This window comes from Citrus sinensis, chromosome 9 (genome assembly GCF_022201045.2).
Source record: "Citrus sinensis cultivar Valencia sweet orange chromosome 9, DVS_A1.0, whole genome shotgun sequence".
Classification (NCBI taxonomy): domain Eukaryota; kingdom Viridiplantae; phylum Streptophyta; class Magnoliopsida; order Sapindales; family Rutaceae; genus Citrus; species Citrus sinensis.
This window is the reverse complement of record NC_068564.1, coordinates 22,974,459-22,997,313: the sequence shown is the minus strand read 5'-3', so window position 1 is coordinate 22,997,313 and position 22,855 is coordinate 22,974,459. Positions and strand designations below refer to the sequence as shown.

General features: G+C 34.0%; 2 protein-coding genes, 1 non-coding gene and 1 pseudogene across 3 annotated transcripts; 2 read left to right on the top strand and 2 right to left on the bottom strand.

The window, feature by feature from the left end:
• Positions 1 to 41: 41 nt before the first annotated feature.
• On the bottom strand, positions 42 to 6,606 carry LOC107175784 (uncharacterized; annotated as a pseudogene).
• Positions 6,607 to 9,045: 2,439 nt separating this feature from the next.
• Positions 9,046 to 19,097, top strand: LOC112497585 (disease resistance protein RPS5-like). Its single transcript, XM_052434101.1, has 7 exons — positions 9,046 to 10,163; positions 10,702 to 10,808; positions 11,236 to 11,327; positions 11,409 to 11,487; positions 11,585 to 14,168; positions 16,358 to 18,019; positions 18,287 to 19,097. The coding sequence occupies exons 5-7, from the start codon at positions 11,592 to 11,594 to the stop codon at positions 18,371 to 18,373; spliced, it is 4,326 nt and encodes a 1,441-aa protein (XP_052290061.1). The 5' UTR covers positions 9,046 to 10,163; positions 10,702 to 10,808; positions 11,236 to 11,327; positions 11,409 to 11,487; positions 11,585 to 11,591; the 3' UTR covers positions 18,374 to 19,097.
• A 1,364-nt stretch (positions 19,098 to 20,461) lies between these two features.
• On the bottom strand, positions 20,462 to 20,568 carry LOC112497831 (small nucleolar RNA R71). The gene has a single exon (XR_003064814.2). It is a non-coding gene; the product is annotated as a small nucleolar RNA R71 (small nucleolar RNA).
• Positions 20,569 to 20,857: 289 nt separating this feature from the next.
• LOC107176085 (uncharacterized) lies at positions 20,858 to 22,750 on the top strand. Its single transcript, XM_015528130.2, has one exon. It carries the CDS (start codon positions 20,858 to 20,860, stop codon positions 22,748 to 22,750), a length of 1,893 nt encoding a protein of 630 aa, XP_015383616.2.
• The last annotated feature ends 105 nt before the right edge of the window (positions 22,751 to 22,855 follow it).

The following is a 22,855-nucleotide window of genomic DNA, read 5'->3' as shown; positions in this document are numbered from 1 at the left end:
GCAGTTTATGAAGAACAAATGAACAGTAATAAAACTCCCCATTACCTGTTGCAATGCACATGTATTATGGGAAGAAAAAATGATTGTTTTATTAATTCTTTCAATACACCAATAAGGGAATGAATGAACATACATGAATATAAGCCAAAACAATCGATTGAGCAACACATGAAATAATACATCAAAACTATCGATTAGACGGACACATTGTGCTCTGTAAACTCCTCTGGCTGCTTGTGGTTACTTTTCAAATGTCAAAACTCCCAATTGATTGAATGCATATGAATTTCTCCAACTTATTTGGGCTCCTTCAAGTTCAGATTCATATATATTCAGACATCCCAACAACATGATTGCCACTTGAATGTCGAGACCATGTGGCATTCTTCATTTCCATTCCTCCTGCAAGGATTGATGAAATGACCGAATGCATCAAGAAAAACCACTGTGGCAAACTTGATACAAAAATGGCGCAGACATGCCAAAGCGCAAGCTTGAAAGGGGATTAACTACTCCATGGGCACCCACCAATACATCAGCTAAAACCATTTGCATGACCTCGGTTTTGTCTCCAACATTTCTTTTTACCACTCTTCTCCTTCTTTGAGCCACCTTCTTCATGGCTTTTCGACTCTCCAATTTCTTCCGTCTTCTTCTTACTAGTAGACTTCTCTTTAGAAAAAGCTTTCCTCCTTTTACCACAAGACTGCACACTACCATTTCCACGGGCAAATGACTCTTCTTCATAATCTGACTGCCAATTGCACATAATCTCCCGCTGATCTCCAAAGTGTGTTTTTAATGGCTACCCTGCTCCAGGAAGTAAGCTGTTAAAAGTTATCTCACCATTAGATCCTCCTTTGCGCTCCAGCAAGACTGGGTCTGGCCTAATTATTGTACCAAGAATGCTTCTGTTTGGCCTAGGCTCAAGATGGTCTTTGGATTTGTCAAGGTTGTAAATGCCATTGCAAAAGCTGATTTAATCTGCAAAAGAGAACAAACATCATGCACACTGCATCAATAGCCAAGAAAACAAAAGGAATTTAGACACAAATTATTCCACAAACCTGGAAATAATTAAAGGAGTTCTTCCCAATGGCATTATCTGGAGCCTATTTTGTCATAAAGATAGCAATACTAATCAATAACAGAAGAATGCAAGAGCCAATGTTCACTGGCAGAACTCCATTAAATAAATTCATGTGCTATTGACAAATCAAACAAGTGACTCACAAAATACTACATATACTCTTTAATCTGTTAATAAATTGTAAAATGAGGTGATGTGCCAAGGATAACAAGATCCCTGTTTGAGAATTCACTACGAGCTTCATAAAAAACCAACCACAATTTCTTTTGGGAACATATGCAACTAAGCACTTAAAGTAAAATGAAAACATCAGAAAAGCAAATATTTTGATTTCATAAAACATCCTCCATTCCTCCTATTGTTTCTCAAGCTGTCCTACAAACAATAAATAACAAATAAATATCTAAAATTAAAAGTAAACCTGTGGATCCTCAATGGCGATGAGAAATGGTCGCCCCTTGTTTGTAAACCTAAAAGAAGAGAACCCATGAAACAAAGACAGTTAGTACCTACCAATCAGAAAATATAATTTTTAACTGAAAAATAAGTGTAGTCGGCATGATTGTCATTCTTTTTACCCTTTGCTACTCTTCTTAAAGAAGGAGCCTGCCCCTTTGCAGGATACACCAACATCGGTGGTTTTCAATTTGCGTCCATAAAAATCAAAGAAGTTCACCTGTTTTTTCACCAAATTAAAAAAAAAAAAAGAAAAAGAAGAGAGGTTAGTACGAAGAGTTCATATATCTCAATTTACAACAATTATGGCTGACAAACAGCATTCCTTAGTCCATTTATTTTAATGTTAAATCATTCTTTTTTAGCATTTGCATGTGCAATGAACATGTCCAACCTCACTAGAGGTGTGATCAAGCTGGCTTAGAAATGTAAGTCACTGCACCTACTGGAAGAACAACATATCCATGCACACAACAGTTTAATCCAAGCACATACCAAAAGGATTCCCAAATTATGTTCTGGAGAAGCTCGACACTTGTAGAGAGACTGCAAATATGCCATATAAGGAACATCATTAACTATCTGAGAAAAAAAAAATGTCCATTATAATGCATAATGCTGGTGAATTAATGAATAGTTCACTTGGAGCGATTATAAGAATTGAAGGCTATTAATATATATATATATTCTTAAGGTCTGGCAACTCTTAAGCAGACTGGATTAATAACCACAGAACACTGTCTGCATCAACTGCCAAATTAGTCCAGTCAAAAGGGAAACAAAAAAATCACGAGACAATAGTCTTTGTTGAAATTTAGGACTGGTATTATTAAAAAATGGCGCGCCCGGCATATGGGCTAAGAGAATGAAGGATTTTGAAGACTTATTTCAAAATTTAATATAGGGAGAAGGGGATTTTTTTAAGGTTATGCATCAATTACTTTAAGTCTTCACCCCAGCCCACCACTTTCACTGACGAGCTCGCTGCTTGATTGTCACAATGGTACTGGAATGAACCTACTATACTCTGATTCGTAGGAGCTCTTCACAATGACATAAATTACCATAAAAACCATGTATTGGGACATTTACAGTGCAGAACTGATGACACACAGTGGACCTAGTTGTTCGTGAACATAACTTTAAGGTTTGCCAGGAACCATATTACACTTCATTTCAATTTACTAAAAGAAGGATGCAGTTAAGTATGCAGAACTCTGATGCAGTTTCAGGTATTGAAATATAACTGAAGAGATGCAAGGAACAAACTTTAGCTAGCTCTCTAAGTTCCAGGAATAAATATCTTTCAGAGCCACATCAGGTCTCATTCCCAAATCTTAATCTTAAACTAATATTAAAAAATAATTACAAATTGTCCTTTGATTAGACAATGATGATAGAAAGACAAAAACATATCATAGGGTAACGCCAACCGTGAGATTACAGGGCCTATCGAGGTGAAAACCAAGAATACAACATAAACTTACCTTCAAGACTGCCATTATCATGGTAAGGAGAGCAAAGGAACCAATTCCACCAGAATATACCTATACAGTTCAAAGAAATATAAATTAAACAACTTGTAATAACAGAAAGCCTTAAAGAATGGACAGCACTATCAAAGTCTAACCTCATTCAATTCTCTCTGCTGCAAAAAGACTTTCAAGATCAAACATAATGGACGTAATGGCGGGCACTCAGCCAATGCATCCTGAGTAAATAGTGCACACATTAAATGGATAAAAATTTATAAAATATGTTGTACTGAATTTCTTATTTTTTATAAAGCGTTTGAGTTTGAAAACAAAGATACAGCAACGCATAAAGAAATAACATTTTACCAGTAAATTCGTAAAGCATATAGAGTTTAATCTTGTCAGGACACGAAATAAATTTTAACAAAATACAGAGTAAATCTGAAAAGCCAAAACTAAACATTCATCATCACAATAATAGTAACAAAATGCATAATCTTTATACCAAATTATTAGGTGAAGCAGAACTACAATCAGGTGAAGCACAACTACAATAAAAAAAGAGACCAGCAATACAAAACTGATGACAAGATCCCAAAAATGGCCCAAGAAGTAGGATGATGGAGACACCAAGCAAACTCACCAAACAAGTCCAAAAATATCTTGGTACTCAGTGATAACAAAGGAGGCTAATAAGTTAAAAATTCACAAGATTATACAAGTATATCTTCTTTCTCCTTTAATAACTTCAAGATAATCAATTCCGTGCAAACATATAAAATGCCACAGTGATATTCACAATTTCCAACAAAAATTTCGCATTCTACCAAGGATTTCCACACATTTCTCATCTTTTTTCCACATCAACATGCATTTATGAGAGCAAGTAAACTGTAGAACCTATTACAACTAATGGTTATAGCATGCTAAGCCTTATCCGAGAGATGTTCAAAACCCAATGAGTAATGCACAAGTAATATTCAAAGTTGCAAAAAATTTTCTCATCTGAAATTTATTAAAGAATTGCAACCGCTATCAGGTCCCGTCAAAAGATAGGTGAGGAACAAACCTTAATAAACTCAGCTGCTTTTGGTCCATTTTGTGCATCAAAACTGTCATCAAAGTGGAAGAAAATTGATGAATATTCCCGACAACAAAATGGAGTTCATAGCTGATGATAATGTACAATAAATCTATTTTCAGACCAATTTCAGTAATATGATGAATATGAGCCCCTTCACTCATTGAAGACAGCAGTGAGATGTTCTCAACATACAGCACTCTCACTTCCCCAGTCCACAACACCAATATGTAAAAGAAATGAGCAAGATATCAAATCAACACACATGTGACTCACTAAAATGATTTTTCTGTACTATCATGCATAGCTAAATGTAATTAGAAACACCCAGAAACTAAGCAAGAGAAGAAAAAGGAAAAGGTGACGGCACAAACACAGCGCATCAAAAGCGTTGGTTACTAATATCACATTTTGAAGCCTGAACAGGTAACATCTTGATTGATTCTGGTATTCAACATCTCGCTGAAATGTTTCTTATAGATTTTTTTAAAATAATCAATTTAAAATAAAAAATAAAATTAGAAAATCAACTATTTGTATTTGTGTGCGTGCACATTAAATTGTTAATCTGGTATAATTTATGTATTAAGAAGTAAGCTTATGTTCAATCCTCCACCAACAAAACCACGTCTCCAACAAACCCATTAAGTAACAATAACAGTTAAAACCAATATAATTTATAGATGTCGAAAATGGAACAGTGCCCTTTCTTTCCTAATTATCATCATTTGCTTCTTTTTGGTTACAGTTACAAGGAAAAAGAATGTTAATCTCTGTACAAATGCAGAAAAAATAAATTTTATGACTTTATTTTTCTTTTAACAGGAAAAAGTACTTTCAAAGATGAAAAATACAGAAAGAGTCAAAACTAGCAAGCAACGCGACTAAACAAGAAGTTAAAATCAATGAAGACAAACAAGCCAAGTTCTTAGGATAGCCACAAATGACTGACATCGGGATAACCGAAATGATCAGAGACCAATGGAAGGCAGAGAAGATACAGTTCTGATCAAGCAGGAACAATGATAGGATGAGTGGATAACGCACATATCCCTCTATATGAGATGCACATAAATATCTCTACACACTCACTCATTATTAATAAACCCTACTAAGCATGGCAATGGAAAATAGGTCCCACTTGCAGCAATTTCTTAGAGCAGACTAAAACATTCTTGCCATAACTTGAATTACAGAAACCAATTTCAACCGTTCAACTGTAGACCACCAAACCTTAAATCTCCAACAAGACCCCAGCATGCTCAAATTAAGATGTCAACAAAGGCAAAATCACACACATGAAATTTGCAATGTAGGCTTTAGATGCAGCTGGTGCGTAAGGTAAGAAATAAACCTTATATCAAATGAAACACCACTTTTTTTCTCGAAAAATTTAACAATCGGCACACGAGCCTTCGCGATCACCTAAAAAGAGGATAGATCAATTCATTAAAAATTATTCTATTAATAAATAAAAAAACCAAAACAAGGTAATTGTTAAGGGAATTCCACCTGTATCTTTTTGGCAATGCCCCGTTGCAATAATGCCGTAGAAAGAGCTTGCAAACCAGTTGCTGGGTTATGGATACCAGATTCCATAATCACAACCTAGAACCAAAGCTTTCAGCGAAAGCCTTAATTAAGATAATAATTAATTAAACTGATCAACGCCAGTACTAGACAACATAGATTCTTATGTTTCACATTACAATAGAGGAAGAAAATGATAAATCACTGAAAAAAGTTCCTAAAATCACAAAGAGGAGATGCAGAAAAATCATCATACTTACATCGATATCACTGGTTGGAAGATAAAGCCCAGTTCTGAAGGTCCCAAAAACTTTAGGCTATAAAGCAACATTAGTAAGACAACCATGCCTACCACAAAATCAGAGAAAGCACAGACAAAAAGAAAGAGATAGCATCTTATCATACCTTGCACTTGGGCCATGTATACTTAAAAAGATCAAGCACAGCTTCTCCTGCAGTGGTGCGAACCTCTCGTTCCTCTGAAGTTGGAGATAGAAAATCACAGAAGTCCACTATCTCTGCAATTTACAAACAGATACAAATCATTATAATATACAGAATTTTTATAAAAACACAACAATAGATTCATAAAAACTTGTTGAAAATATTAAAGAAATTAACCTTCATTGCATAAACGTATTTTCAACTAATCAAGCACAACCGTAAATTCCAAACAGTTCAATTTTTTGAAACATTTAAACAAAAACAAACAAAGCAAGTAAGCCCAGTTGCAAGTATTCACAAATTAAGCTGTTAATCTCGCAATTCAAATCAAATTTATCACCTTTATGCATCTGAAGCGTAGGACTTTTAAACCTACTATTCCCTTTAAACCATCTGCTATTAGGTTCTACAGGTCTATTTGTACCAGTAGTTGTGAGTAATTGCAATTTCGAGTTAAACGTTAATTCATTATAATAATGCCTTTTCTTTTTGGTCCTCGTCTGTTGTTGAGCTTGTGAATCTGTACCGTATTACTTATTTAAAAGAATTCTTTGCTATAATTAGTGGAATAAAAAGGGTAATATTTATGTTCTTTTATTGTTAATTGTAAATATAACAAGTCACCAGCATTTTATGCCTTGAAGATCTTTCTAAAGCTTGTTTGTTCTTTTCTCGAATGATTCTTCGAAAAGAATAACTACTGAGGCTAGTGGGTCAAATGACGAGGATGAGGGTGAGGACACGACTTCTGATCGAACTCCTAGTGAAAATAGAGCAAGGAGCACTAGTAGCGGGGAAAACTCAATATAAGAGGCTCAACTAGCCAAAAAGAGAAAATTCAGTGGTGTCATGTCGAATCTTACTCCACAGACGAATTAAGTATAGTACTAAGGAAAGTGTTCTAGATAGACTTCGGGAGGCTTATGATATACCTAAAGACATATATCTTAAGGTGTCAAGTCTGAAAGATACACATAATCATCCTCTTAGAGGATATGTAACGTTGTACTTATAATATTTTAATATGGGTGTTAAGCTTGCCTGCAATCTTAATTAATTCGAATACTGGGTAGGGTGAATTTGGCTCCTAGTCAATTAAACCTGAAAGGATATAGAGTGTTCTCTAGTCTATTTATTTTATGGAGTAAGTGCGAGCAAGTAGAGCCTAGTGTTGATGAAATTAAGCATTTGTACCAGATAAGGAGTAGCCCCAAGGACTGTCACCAATATTATTTTATGACGAGCACCAAAATAAGGAGGATCACAACCAACATCCTCACCTCGAGTGATGACTGAAAAAATAAATTTCTTTTGTTGGAGATAACTAGGGTCAAGTAGCTCCTATTGATGGTAAGAATATTCATATTCATATTCATTCCCTCTTTTGCACTCTAGGTTTGTGTATTGCTCGTATTATCTCGTGCTCATCCTTTTTTGTCTTGCTCCTCACATATCCCCTTACTTTGACAAATTTCTTGTAGTCATTAATAGCGGATTGGGTTAGATTTTTGCAAACATGATCCAATCCAACCTTTTTCCAACCTTACCTCACAGTAGGATGGTAGTAATCGTTGATAGATAGGTTTCTACTGTATTCACCACTAATAGACGGGTGATCAACACTCGACATCAATAAATGAGCATCTACCGCTAGTGGATGCCTGCAAAGTAATACCGCAAAAAATGCTCCTTTTGGCTTCAAAAGAGAGAAAAAAAATTGATTACATTATATGTATAAATTATTCAAAATATTGGACATGACTGTAAAATTCGTAAATCTTTAAACAAAGCCCAAATTCTGTTACCTAATTGGGCTCTTGGTCCAAAAATATATAGTAGCTATAGTAGCAGGCAAGAGCAGCTGCGTCTCACCTGATGTGGGATATTAACGTCAGCGTAAAGACGATTACAGCTTCAAGGACGAAGGGAAGGTGCAGTTGCTTCCCCTTCGTGGCTTCAAGGACGATTGTAGGTTGTTTTAATTGAGGAGGAGGTTGGATTAGGTGATTTTAATTGAGATATTTTTCATTTGTTTTCGTTGATTTTAAACTGATTTGAATTGTAACTCGTTCAAGTTACGAAAATTAACCCAAATGGGTTTTAGAGTTAACCCAACCAAACCGAAACTAATAATGAATTTTGAGTTCGGTTATGTTAGAGTCCACTTAATATGCGTGAGTGTTTCCTTTTTGCTACAAGATTTTAAGTAAACCACAATGAATCTGTGAAAGCTAAATAAGAGGTACCCACACGTTCATTAATTTTACTTAATAGTTTACTCACGTATATATGTTATCATATGTGCTCATTATCATGTTAAGGAGGCATACATCAACTTCATCAAACAATCTGTGACTGATTTTTACGGCCTTAAATTGTCACTCCCTCAATGAGTGATTCAATTTTTTGTGAGGCCATGTCAAGGAGATTTAATTTAGAAACAGATATAAACGTCACCTGACAGCTTCACTCTTGCAACACAATTTTAATAAATAATTTTAAAAAAAAAAGTAAAAAGGAAAAGGGAAAAATAAGAAAATGCCAAAAGTAAAGCAAGGTTGATGAAGATGATAATAAAGTAAATCAACTTCATCAAACAATCTGTGACTGATTTTTACGGCCTTAAATTGTCACTCCCTCAATGAGTGATTCAATTTTTTGTGAGGCCACGTCAAGGAGATTTAATTTAGAAACCGATATAAACGTCACCTGACAGCCTCACTCTTGCAACACAATTTTAATAAATAATTTTTTTTAAAAAAAAAGTAAAAAGGCAAAGGGAAAAATAAGGAAATAAGGAAGGAATTTCTTGGGAACACAACATTCCTTTATTATCATCTTCATCAACCTTGCTTTACTTTTGGCATTTTTTTTTCCTTTAGCTTCTCATTAACTTTCATGGTGAAAGCAGCAAAGAATACGTGCATCTGTCACCTTGGAATAAAATGTTTTTATTTAACTCATCAAGATGCTTGACTTGCCAAATTCTGTTTTTTATCTTCATCTTCTTGCCTATTGCTAATCAGAGACTTTGCAAAGTTCTAATCAAGCTGAAGCGCAGCTCAATTTTCAAGGACAACTTTCTCCAATTTTCGGTATTGTCTTTTGGCATCGAATTTACTTTTGGTTTTGTATAATTATTTATAGCTTATTACCTTTTTCTTAATTTCTATAGTCATCTACGTACCACGTACAGTTTTGTCTTAAAGTAATGAAATAAACTTTTGAATCGACAAGGACTGAGAAAAAAAGATTTTTTCCATTGTACGGATACAGCTGTTGTTATGTACACTAGCCATGAATTCGTGCTTTCTTTTCTGCAACCATTTAAATGGATTATGATTGGACAATTTATTCCTTTTTATCCCTACTTTATTTTCATTTCGTTTTTTCTCTTTTTTTTCCTTCATTTATTAAATTTTTTTTTTTGTGCTCCCTTTCTTTTGCATAATATTACTGTTTTGGAATACCGGTAATTGGTAGCCAGGTGAAGCGGCAAGGACTGAGAATATCTCCTTACGAAAGGTACGTGACACTGTTCTTATGGATTAACTAGTATTATTATTCTTTAGTCAATTAGAGATGAATCTACAATTTTTTATGTGTTTTATAGTGTTATGCATGGATACTTACAATAAGACATGAAGCTTAATTTGGGATATAACATGTGATTCCTTTAGGCAATAAGAGAAAATTTATGATTCTACTCTCTTCACTTGCATTTACAACTTCATTTCATAGAAAGCTTGATAATATTAACTGATTGTGTAAAGCGTTAATGGCCTAATATAATTTATAATTCCATTCTTTGTCACTTGTTAGTGTCTAGCTAGCTACCCGCAAGATTAATTGACTGATTAATTTCGATTTACCCTCCAATAAACTGATTATCTTCAACATATATTCTAAGCTATTATCTACCTCGGCTCACTCTTGATTACTCTTCCCAAGGATAATGCCATAAAGGTGCAGCTTTCATCTTGGAACAAAATGTTTTTATTTAACTCATCAAGAAGCTTGACTAAGCCAAATTCTACTTTCTCTTCATCTTCGTGCTTATTGCTTACCAGAGAGCTAGCCAATTCGGGTATGAGCATTAACTAATTAATATCGTATATTTACATTTGTTTATTTATTTATGCCTTATTACCCATTCATTAATTGACTAGTATATATAGTCATCTACATTGCACAATTTTTCACGAAGACAAATAAAAATTTTCTCTCTTCAGAATAGTTGGGATCCGCATAATTTTTAAATAATACATATCGTTTCCACATTTCCACGTGTAGTGGCTTAGCTACTAATAATAGTTCTAATATTTGATTTACCTTTTCGATCGGTCAAGTGGTTTATCCAACAACTTAAGAATAGTCAAATTTACAATTTACTAAGATTTTATCTTTTAATTCCAATGCTAGCGTAATTAATTAAATTTTTCGGTTAAGATGTTTACGTAAGACGTTGGAGAATAATAGAAAACTCGAGAGATGCAACAAAAACTTGGATGATTGTCACTGATACAACTGTTTCATAGACTGCTATGAATTCTTACTCTCAATTTTTGACCATTTAATGGTTTACAGATGGACAAATGACATCCACTGTTCCCTTGCATTTGCAGGATACTACTGAGTTTGAAGTAATCCCGTGTTGTTTGGATTTTTATGTGCTGGTAATTGGTAACCAAGTGAAGTTCTGCAGGGGACTGAGAATATCTCCTTACAGAAGGTATGGGGAACTACTTGTACGCGCTAATTAGTTAATTAAAATAAGAGTCAGGAGCTTAATCTGATGTGTTAAATGATACACATATTTATTTCAAGGAGAAGAAAATTAAAAGCTTGAGAACAAAGAATAGTGTCGAGTAATATGATGCGGATCGATGAAAGTTTGTATACACATATATACTTTAAAAATAAACATTGAATAGAAACAAAATAAACTGGTTTATGCTTTAACTATTGCAACTGGAGCTGAATCCATGGTAGTTCTTTCGGAAATGTAAGAACACTTATGAATCTGCTCCATTCACATGCCATTTTGGAACATCATGAAAGCTTGATAATATGCATTGTGTATGTAATTTAGCTTATCTTTTTCTCTTCTTTGCTGCTTTTCTTGCATCATTTACATTCTACTTCATTTTTAATGGCAGATAGGCGGTCAGTGTGTTTTTGTTCCTAAAATATTAATTCAAGATCGTCATTTCGTAGTCTTTCACTTACAGAAGGAAGGGGGAAAAAAAAAGTATGCCGAAACTTTTCTCTTTTTCTTCAATCTATGTCGCTTTTCTGACTTCATATAAATTCTAATGAACTCTTAATATAGGCTGTGGGTGTGGCATTTGCTTTAATTATTATCCACACCACAGGTTGCAATTTTCCACTTGTGCATCTACTGAAACAAGGTATAATTCAAAGTTTCCAACATTCTCAAATCCTATAATTTTTATAATTAACTTGCTTGGGTTGCATTTATCCTAATGAACTTTTAATATTAACTAGGCTTGAAATGGCAACGGAAATTTCGAATGGTGCTTTATCCAAAATTGGAGAATACTTGGTGGAAGCAACCATACACCAAGTCGGTTACTTATTTCGTTTCAAAAGCAACGTTGAAAGTTTAATGAACGAGGATAAAAATTTGAGATTGGCATTAGATCGTGTGCAGCTAGAAGTTACAATAGCCGAAAGAAATGCTGAAGATATCGAGAAAGATGTACAAAAGTGGCTTGACGAAGTGCGCGACATCATAACGGCCGTTCAAAAGGTAGAAGAAGAAATACAAGCAAATAGGACATGTCTCAGTGGGTTGTGTCCTAATTTGGCTTGGCGATATCGATTGAGTAGAAAAGCAGAAAAAATGACAGGCAAATTGTTGAATCTAGTAAACAGAGGCAAGTTCGACAGAGTGGGGCACATTCCACCAGGCATTGAATTCTTTTCATCGACAGATTTTGTACAATTCGAGTCTACAAAATCTACTTTTGCTAAGATTATTGAAGCGATGAAAGATGATAAGATCAACATGGTTGGGCTTTACGGCATGGGAGGTGTCGGTAAGACAACCATGGCGAAAGAAGTAGCTAAGAAAGTGCTGGAATTGGATATTTTTGAAGAGGTTGTGTTTGCTGCTGTATCTCAGAATCCAAATGTCAGAAATATACAAGGTCAGATGGCAGACTCATTAGGCTTGAAATTAGACGAGGAGAGTGACGCTGGAAGAGCAGGACGATTGATGAAGAGATTGAAAGGTAAGAAACAGATCCTCATTATATTGGATGATGTTTGGGAAAAACTCGTGCTGGAAAAGATCGGAGTTCCCTTTGGTGATGGTTGTAAAATTCTTGTAACTACCCGCCGGAAACAAGTATGTCATTCCATGGGGTGTGAGTCGCAAATTCCATTGAATGCTCTGGTGGAAGAAGAAGGTTTGGATTTGTTTAAAAGAAATGCATGTATAGGTGATGAATTGCCGACGTTAAATGACTTGGCAAAAGAAGTAGCTAGAGAATGCAAGGGTCTGCCTTTAGCAATTATGACTATAGGAAGTGCTCTGAAAGGAAAGCCTATTGATGAATGGAATGTAGTGTTGAAAACAATGAAAAATTCGAAATTTGTGAATGTAGAGGATGTGGATGCTGACATCTATGCTCTTCTTAAATTGAGCTACGATTATTTGAAGGATGAGAAAACAAAATTATTATTTTTGTTGTGTTCACTATACCCTGAAGATTATGAAATTCCTTTGGGGGATTTGGTCATATATGGAAAGGGGCTAGGTTTGTTCGAAGATGCCAACACAATTGAAGAAGCAAGGAGCCAATTGCGTGTAACGATTAATCACCTCAAGGCTTCTTGTTTATTATTAGATGGTCGCAATGAGGAACTTGTGAAAATGCATGACATAGTTCGGGATGTGGCCGTATGGATAGCATCTGAGGAGAAGAAGTTCTTTAGTAAGGCTGGCTTGGGATTGAAACAATGGCCAAAAGATAAAGGCCTTGAACAATACGCAGGAATCTCGTTGATGGCCAACGAATTAGAAGTTCTTCCTGTTAGTTTGGCATATCCAAAGCTTGAAACTTTGTTATTGGATTGTAAATTTATGGGTGGAGTGGAAGTTTCAGATCAATTTTTTGTAGAGATGAAAGCGCTAAAAGTTGTTCATTTACGTCGTGGTGTCATGTCGGTAAAGTCACTTCAATTCTTGACAAATCTTCGATCTCTATGCCTAGATGATTGCAGATTAAAAGACATATCTTCCATCGGGACACTGAGCAGGCTTGAGATTCTTAGTTTGAGATATTGTTTTATTGATGAATTGGCGAAAGAATTAGGGGAGCTTGGTGAGCTGAGACAGCTGGATTTACGTGACTGTAGATGGTTGAGAGGAATTCCTGCCAATGTGATACGGAGTTTATCTCAATTAGAAGAATTGTACATTGGTGATGATAGCTTCCGTACTTGGAACGTTGAAGGGACAGGTGCAGAGATAAGTAATGCTAGCCTCTACGAGTTGAATTCACTATCTCACTTGACCATGCTGTCACTGAGAATAGAAGATAAATGCATTCCAAAGGACTTTACCTTTCCTAAATTGATAAGGTATCACATCAGTGTGTTGCCTAGTGACTATGGCATGGATGATTCTCCATATTTTCCCTCGCATTTTAGCGAAACAGGTTCACAAGGACACATAGAAATCCGAGGCTCTCGATTAACCTCATTTAATGCATTCAAAGAAGTCTGTCATACTCTACAAACTCTAGAGGTGAGTGATTGCAATGCGTTGACGTGTCTATTCACAGTGTCCCTTGCTCGAAGCCTGATGCAACTTGAGATACTCTCTGTTGGGAACTGCAGCTTGATGAAGCACATTGTTGTCGCAGATAACAATATGCCTGTTCGGGAGGGAAGCCATATCGTGCTTCCTAAGCTCACAAAATTAGCTCTTAGTGTACTTCCAAATTTCATGGGCTTCTATGAAGGAAGTTATTATTCAACGTGGCCGTCTCTACAGGAGTTGACGATACATGAGTGTCGCAACACGAGTCCGTCTTTCACTGTTTTTGAAGCACCAGGCAAGGTATGTTTTCACAATTTCTAATTTATTTAAAATTTATTGTTTTCATTCTTTCAGAATAAAAAGTTTGTAACGTTTTACCATTCAAATTGATAAATTGGGGGCTATTCTCAAATTATTACATATGACGATTGGAGTCAAAATTTATAGCATAACCGGGGGACATGCCAAGTATTAATTGACGCCTAAACCCCCACATCTATAAATCTTTACAATGAGTGATAGCGTCACCGCATGTGTGTATATAAAATGCGGGCGCCCTCGTTCTTTTTTTATGTGAACGCACTTTTAAGATATAGAGTTTAATATAATTGGTGTTTAAAGTTATTAAATCACACAGCTTTATAGTGTATTGAAAATTAATTCTATTAAGTTGTACGATTTAACAGTATGTCTGCATTAAAACAAATGAGAGTGCTCACACCTGAGAATGCTTATATATGTATTCTTTTTTCATGAGGACACACTTTTAACCTGTGGAGTTTAATATAGTCAATTTTAAGCTATTAAACCAAATGACTTTATAATATATTGAAAATTAATTCTCTTAAGCCGCACGGTTTAACAGTATGTCTGCATTAAAAAAAAAAAGTGCTCAAACCTGAGAATGATTAGAGATATATATAAGTGTGTGTGTGTGTACACATATACATATACACCTATAAATATCCTTAGTAAATAATTCTAAAATTATAAAAATCTTTGAGTTGTCGATACTTAATTTATTTTTTATATGTTTTAAACTATATATATACTCTTCTTGTATGTCAAACCTTTTAAATAAATGATAAAGAAAAGGAGATCTACGCCCTTAAGGTTTAAGGAAATGATTATGTAAACCTTCAAATTTATTTTTCATATGTTTTAAACAATATATATACTCTTCTTATATGTCAAACCTTTTAAATAAATGATAAAGAAAAGGAGACCTACACCCTTAAGGTTTAAGGAAATGATTACGTAAACCTTTAAATTTTTAATAAAAGACACAAAGACTCCCTTTTGAGTATAATATCGGTGTATATATTAACTGAACGAACTAATTTTAAATTTTTTAAATAAATACAAATATAATTTAAATGTTTAATTAGTCTACTAGACTAACAATATTGGAATAATTTTTAATATATAAAATAATTTTAAAAATGTAAGTTATTATATTTATTTTAATTATATATTTGTATTTATTATAAAATTTTAAATAAAATCTTTAAGTTAAATAGATTTTACAATTAATAAAATATATCTCATGTATTGATAATATTTAAATTATTTTATATGATATTGAAAATAAATTAATTTTGTGTATTTATTTTAATATTACGTTTCTATTTATTATAAAATCTAGTTTAAAATAAATAAGATTGTAAAGTATTAAAATATTTTTTTAAATATTGAAAGTGTTTTAAAATGTATATATTGTTATATTTATTTTAATATTATATTTATATTTATTATAAAGCATTGGAGTAAATCTTTATGAGTTAATAAAGAGAAAGGGTAATATAGTTAGAAAGGAATCTTGTTGATCCTTATTGAAAACTTAAAGGTTTACATGTCATTTCTCCAAATCTTGAGGGTATAGGTATCTTTTTCTCTAAATGATAATATCGCTCTTTAACTTTTACATATCATTTTAATTTTATAAAAAGCACAAAACGAATTCAATTTTATAATGTAAATTTTATATATTATATAATTTGTAAATTTTATATATTATATAATTTGTAAATTTTATATATTAACATATCATCTTAATTTTATAAAATGCACAATAATTTTTTTTATAACATTGATAATTTTATATATAGGTTCATGGTCATGGAGATAATTTCTATGTTTTATTCATTAGCCTTTTTTTTTTTAAACTAGTCATGGGCTAATTAAGATTAAGTTGAATTATTGTTCCAAAATTTATTAATCTAGCAATTTTTCAGAGAAGAATAGAGAATAAGGTTATAAATTATTAATAACCACTAACTTACTTTTGCAAAACGCAAAAATTATTAATAACCAAATGAAACCAAGCCTGTTTTACAAATAGCAATAGCTTTTAAGAGCGAAAACCAATTTGAGGTCCCTTCATCCTTTGTTTTATTTATTGTTTTTTTCTTTTTTTCCTGGCGTAGTTGTGTCATATCTCAATTTCAACACAACAGATTTTAATTTCATGGATTGATTTGTCTTCCCAGGATTCGAAGTTTCTGAAGGTAAATAATATTGCTCGGATGCGGCATGGCTTAAAAAATTTGAAGGTTCTAGAAATTGCAGGTTGTTTAACACAAGTGGTATTTCAACCTCAGGGTTTTGAATTTGATGGAGGAGAAGGAGAACATTTCTTATCATTCCCAAGTTTAAAGACTCTTAGGTTCTCTGCTTTACCCGAACTAGAATGTATATGGAAAGGTCCCTCGCAATTCATAAACCTGCAAAATCTATCCATTCTATCAGTGAAGAATTGCCCTAAACTTAGACGTATCTTCTCAACGACTCTTGCTCGACATCTGTCGAAATTGAAAGTTGTAAGTATTAGCTCTTGCTCGGCACTGGAGCAAATCATCGTTCAAGATGATGAAGAAGAGGAACAGCATCGGCAAGCGGCGTGCTTCTCAAATCTCTTAGAGATAACTATCTTCGGATGCGATAATTTGAAAGGTCTGTTTCATGTCAATGTAGCTCGAGATCTTCAGCAGCTGAAAAAATTATCTATTTATCGTTGTGAAAAGTTGGAGCAAATCATCATTCAAGATGATGAAGAAGAGGTACAGCATCAGCAAGCGGCGTGCTTCTCAAATCTCTTAGAGATAACTATCTTCGGATGCGAAAATTTGAAAAGTCTGTTTCATGTCAATGTAGCTCGAGATCTTCAGCAGCTGAAAAAATTACATATTGAAAGTTGTGGAAAGTTGGAGCAAATCATCTTTCAAGATGATGAAGAAGAGAAACAGCATCAGCAAGCGGCGTGCTTCTCAAATCTCTTAGAGATAACTATCTACTTTTGCCACAATTTGAAAAGTCTGTTTCATGTCAATGTAGCTCGAGATCTTCAGCAGCTGACAAAATTATATATTGAAAGTTGTGGAAAGTTGGAGCAAATCATCTTTCAAGATGATGAAGAAGAGGAACAGCATCAGCAAGCGGCGTGCTTCTCAAATCTCTTAGAGATAACTATCTTCGGATGCGGAAATTTGAAAGGTCTGTTTCATGTCAATGTAGCTCGAGATCTTCAGCAGCTGAAAAAATTGTATATTGCATATTGTGAAAAGTTGGAGCAAATCATCTTTCAAGATGATGAAGAAGAGGAACAGCATCAGCAAGCTGCGTGCTTCTCAAATCTCTTAGAGATATCTATCTCCGATTGCGACAATTTGAAAAGTTTTTTTCATGTCAATGTAGCTCGAAATCTTCAACAGCTGAAAAAATTACGTATTTCATTTTGTGAAAAGTTGGAGCAAATCATCTTTCAAGATGATGAAGAAGAGGAACAGCATCAGCAAGCGGCGTGCTTCTCAAATCTCTTAGAGATATATGTCTTCGGATGCGACAATTTGAAAAGTCTGTTTCATGTCAATGTAGCTCGAAATCTTCAGCAGCTGAAAGAATTAGATATTGCAGGTTGTGAAAAGTTGGAGCAAATCTTTGTTGGAGATAATGCTGTCGAAGAGTGCAAAGAAATTGTGCTACCTGGTGTCCAGCGATTGAATCTTCGAAATTTACCAAAACTCGTTCACTTGTGCCCAGTGGGTTGTCACTTGATACTTCCATCATTAACCCATTTGAGGGTGACAATTGGCCCAAGAATTGCAGCAAGATTTTCAGTTGACCAAAATGGATCAGTGCATGTCAAATCAGAGGTACTCACATTACTTTTTTTTTAAATATCTTCACGAGGTTTGGTATAATTATATTTAGATATAATTATAAATATCGTAACTTTACCACTCAATAATTTTCTTTCCTCGTGTCCGTGTACATGTTATCTTGTTGGTTATGATCATACACTGCACAGATTGGTTGTAAAACCATGCTTAATTTGCTTGCCCAGTTATGGATCGAGTTGAACAAATATGAAACAACCTTTGGTTGATGATAGCTTGCCATTGATACTGTTGGTTGTGCAGGCACGACCAATTGGTGATGAAACAAACTTTGCCATGGAGATTGATTGCTCGTCAACTGATCAGATACGACAATTGACCTCCAGATAACCCAGAATGATAGAAGATGTAGCATAGAAATTCTGACCCGTCATTATTGATGAGCATATAATACATACATATTTTACCATTAATTAAATAATTGTTAGTTATATTTATTTGTTATTTTTAATTAATTGAATTATTTTATTGAATAGGGAATGAATTGGAGATTATGGATAAAAAGAGCATAAAGGAGTTCAATTTGTAAGCATTAAAGATTAATTTACTTTTGGAAGGAATTAGACGTACATGCATGTGGAAATCAAGCCAAGAAACCGAATTCAACAAATTCATTTACCCATGCACATGCGGACAAAGAAGATAAATGGATGGAAAGCAACTTAAAGGGGCCCACACTTGGCTTTTACAATTGGAAAAAGGAAATCCTAGTACAAGCTTAATTGATGAGCACGTGAGTGAGAGTAAAGAAAAATAAAAGGCCAAATCCTTTAGGCTTTAGGATTGACAAGGTGGGGCCCATTTTAAAGGCTATATAAGAAAGCTAAGCTCTTGGCTTTTGGGGGGAGTAGCCGCCAGTGGAGGAGAATTCGGCTTTGGAAGAGAGCAATCCGCAGCAGCAATATTTCGGCTTCCCATGGCTGATTTTATTTCTTTTGTTGCTCTCAATTCAAGTATGTCTAGCTAATTTTCTTACACTGAGGTTAAGGATGAAACCCTATTCAATAAAATAATTATCTTTTTATTTAATTAATTCCCTATATATGTTCTTTGATGATTATGGTTTTTATTTCACATGATTAATTGGATGTTAATAAAATCTTTTCATCAATTCTGTCATGCATTATTGATTGTTAGGATTAATATTCGATTAATTCTATGCTTGGATCTATAAAGTTTATACATGATTATCTTTGATTTTATGTCTTTCATTAAATTGTTTACATGGAGTGCTTAGGAAACTTTGACTCTTTGTTATTCAATATGTTTACATGAGATTCTTAGATGTCATATTATTAAGCAGAAAAAGAACCTACATTAGATTTAATTACTTGGGCTTAATTGTTATATCCATGAGATGACATAGATTGATTTCGAGTTGTCACTCTAAAATTGGGGATTAATTAATATTTAGATAATTACTAATTGAATAGTGGTGGATTCCGAAACCTTGGTAATTTTTATCTCATTAAATTCTCATTTACTTTAATTGTTTTCTTAGTTTAATTAGTTTAATTTCTCTTAAAACTCAATTTGCTCAACTAGGTTAGAATTAATATTAATTTTAGATTTAAATTAGACTTTTCAATTTATAACAATCCCTGTGGGATCGACCTCGTTACCACTTTTCTATCTCTAGATTCGTGCACTTGCGAGTATATTAAAATTTTCACAACAAGTTTTTGGCGCCGTTGCCGGGGATTGTGCTAGAAAGTCAGTTTAATCTAGGTTGATTTGATTCTTCCACTAGTTATAATTTAGATTGTCTTTTATATTTTTTTTAATTAAAAAAAAACACAAAAAAAAAAATTTATTTGTCTTTAAATTCATTGTTTGGTTGTTTGATTTCTTTTATTTAATTTTTATTATTGTTGATTTGTTTTATTTTATTTTTTTTTCCTTCTTTCCTTGTCTAGTTAGTTTATGAGTGTTTGGGAACGTGATTTAACAAATCGTTTGGTTAAAAGAGAGTTGAAAATTGATAGTAGTCAAACTAGTTCTTTAGAAGTGATGGATGACCCAAATAGACTATTGCCAATATTTCCACCAATGCAAGCAGAGAAAACCCTTAGAGAATATTTTTCACCACTTGCAGCCAACCAACCATCTTGTATTGTGTTGCCACAAACCACAGCAACACACTTTGAACTCAAGCCCTCTGTCATTCAACTTTTACCATCTTTCCATGGGTTAGAGAGAGAGGATCCATATTTGCACATTAAGGAATTTCTTGACATATGCTCTACATTCCGTTTTCAAAATTTTAATGATGAGTCAATTAAGCTTCGTATGTTCCCTTTCTCATTAAAAGACAAAGCAAAAGCTTGGTTGAATTCACTTCCTGCTGGATCTATTAGTACATGGGATGAATTGAGTAATAAGTTTCTCACCAAGTTTTTCCCTATGTCTAAAACAAATGCCCTTAGGAGAGAGATAAGTGATTTTTATCAAAGAGAGGGTGAGCAATTTTACGAGTGTTGGGAAAGATTCAATGATTTACTCCTCAAGTGTCCCCACCATGGTTTTGAAAAATGGAGACTTATACAATGCTTTTATAACGGTTTAACCATGTCAAATCGTCATATGGTAGAGTCTATGAATGGTGGGAGATTTTTGAACTTACATGAAGGGGCTGCATGGGATTTCTTTAATTCACTTTCTGAGAATTCTCAACAGTGGGATTTTTCAAATTAAAGAGAAAAATCATCTCAAGTTTCTAGAAAGGGGTTATATGAAGTTAAGGATGACTTTGATGTGAAAGCCACTCTAGCTACGCTTTCTAGGAAAGTAGATGCCTTAGCTCTGAACCAATCAATGAATCATCATCCTAGTGTAGCTAATGAGGTTTGTGCTATTTGTTCTAACGTGTCTCATACAGCACAGAATTGTCCATCATTACCAGCCTATCAAGAGGCTTATTCTGAGCAGGTACATGCCTTACAATCATATGAGAAAACCTCCAATAGTCCATATTCATCCACATATAATCCTAATTGGAGGAATCACCCTAATTTTTCTTGGAAACAAAATCAACCTTTGTCAAACCAAGGAGGACAACAATTTAACATGCCCAATCAACAATTTGTCCCTCCTAACCAAGTATATCCTCCTGCCCAACAACCTATGTCTCAATTTGTTGCACCCCAACAAAGAAAGCCTTCTTTAGAGGATACACTTCAAAGTTTCATTCAGTCAACCCAACAAGCTTTTCAGTCAAACACTCAAGCTATTCTAAAGCTTGAACATCAATTGGGTCAATTAGCAACTACTGTAGCTGAGAGAGAAAAAGGAAAATTTCCAAGTCAACCAATTCCTAATCCCAAAGGAGTGCACGAAGTTGGATCGAGTTCAAGCCATCAACATGAAGAAGCAAAATCTGTTATGACCTTGAGAAGAGGAAAGTTATTTGACAACAAGGTGGAGGTTCAAACAAGGAAGATATCTAAGCCTGCTTCTTCAGATCCAGTTCCATCACAAAACTCATCACCAAATGATCCTGAAGAGAGTGACCCGCCAGCTTACATTCCCAAGGCTCCTTTTCCTCAAAGGTTAACAAAGGTAAAGAAAGGGACTTCAACATGTGAGATTATGGAAATCTTCAAACAAGTAAGTATAAACATCCCTTTACTCGATGCTATTAAGCAAGTTCCTTCCTATGCCAAGTTTTTAAAAGATTTATGCACTAAAAAGAGAAATTTACATATCACTAAAAAGGCGTTTTTAACTGAACAAACTAGCAATTTACTTCAATGTAAAATGCCACCAAAATTTAAGGATCCTGGTTCTCCTACTATCTCATGTGTTATAGGAAACCAATGTTTTGATAAAGCATTATTGGATTTGGGTGCTAGTGTTAATCTCTTGCCTTATTCTGTTTACATGCAACTTGGACTAGGGGAATTAAAGCCAACTTCCATTGTATTGCAACTTGCTGATAGGTCAATGAAAATACCTCGTGGTATTATAGAGGATGTGTTGATACAGATTGATAAATTTTATTATCCTGTTGATTTTATTGTTATTGATACTCAGCATGTACCAGATCCGAAGAAACACACCCCAGTTATTCTAGGTCGTCCTTTCTTAGCTACAGCTGATGCTCATATTAGTTGTAGGACTGGAAACATGCAATTGTCTTTTGGTAATATGACCATGGAATTAAATATTTTTAATGTTCCCAAGCAGACACAAGAAGATGATGAAGTCGTTGAAGTAGATATGATAGAAGCATCAATTGATGACTCACTTATTTCTAACCACCGTGACAATCCATTAACACCATGCACAACTAACTCTGATTTCTCTATTGATGTTGACAGTGGTATTGGAGAAGTTAATGCTTTACTTGATTCGACTCTTCTCATAGATCTAATTAAGTGGAAAGAAAAGATTGAGCCACTTCCTCCTGAAGAGAAAATTGAACCATTCAAGTTGGAGTTACTTTCTAAAAAAGTGCAACATAGGTCACATTCTGACATGAAAAAGGTGGTAAGATCTAAAGTGCTTAAATTATTAGATTTTTATACTACTTCAGATAACTCTCAGGAAAGCATGGAACATAAGAGATCAAGGCAGTGCGATATTGAGGAGTTTCATTACCATCATCCTTTTATAGATAAAATGCTCCAGTGCTTAGTCACTTATGTTTTCTGGTATTTTCTGTATAATTGCTTTGATTTTCACCAAATTCTTATTGATCCTGGTTGATTTGTTGTTTACATTAATTAGTTAGTTAGTAGGATTTTTTTTATTTTGTTTTTTATTTTATTATTTATATTTCTTCTAACGTTTTCTTTTTAGTTGTCATTTTTT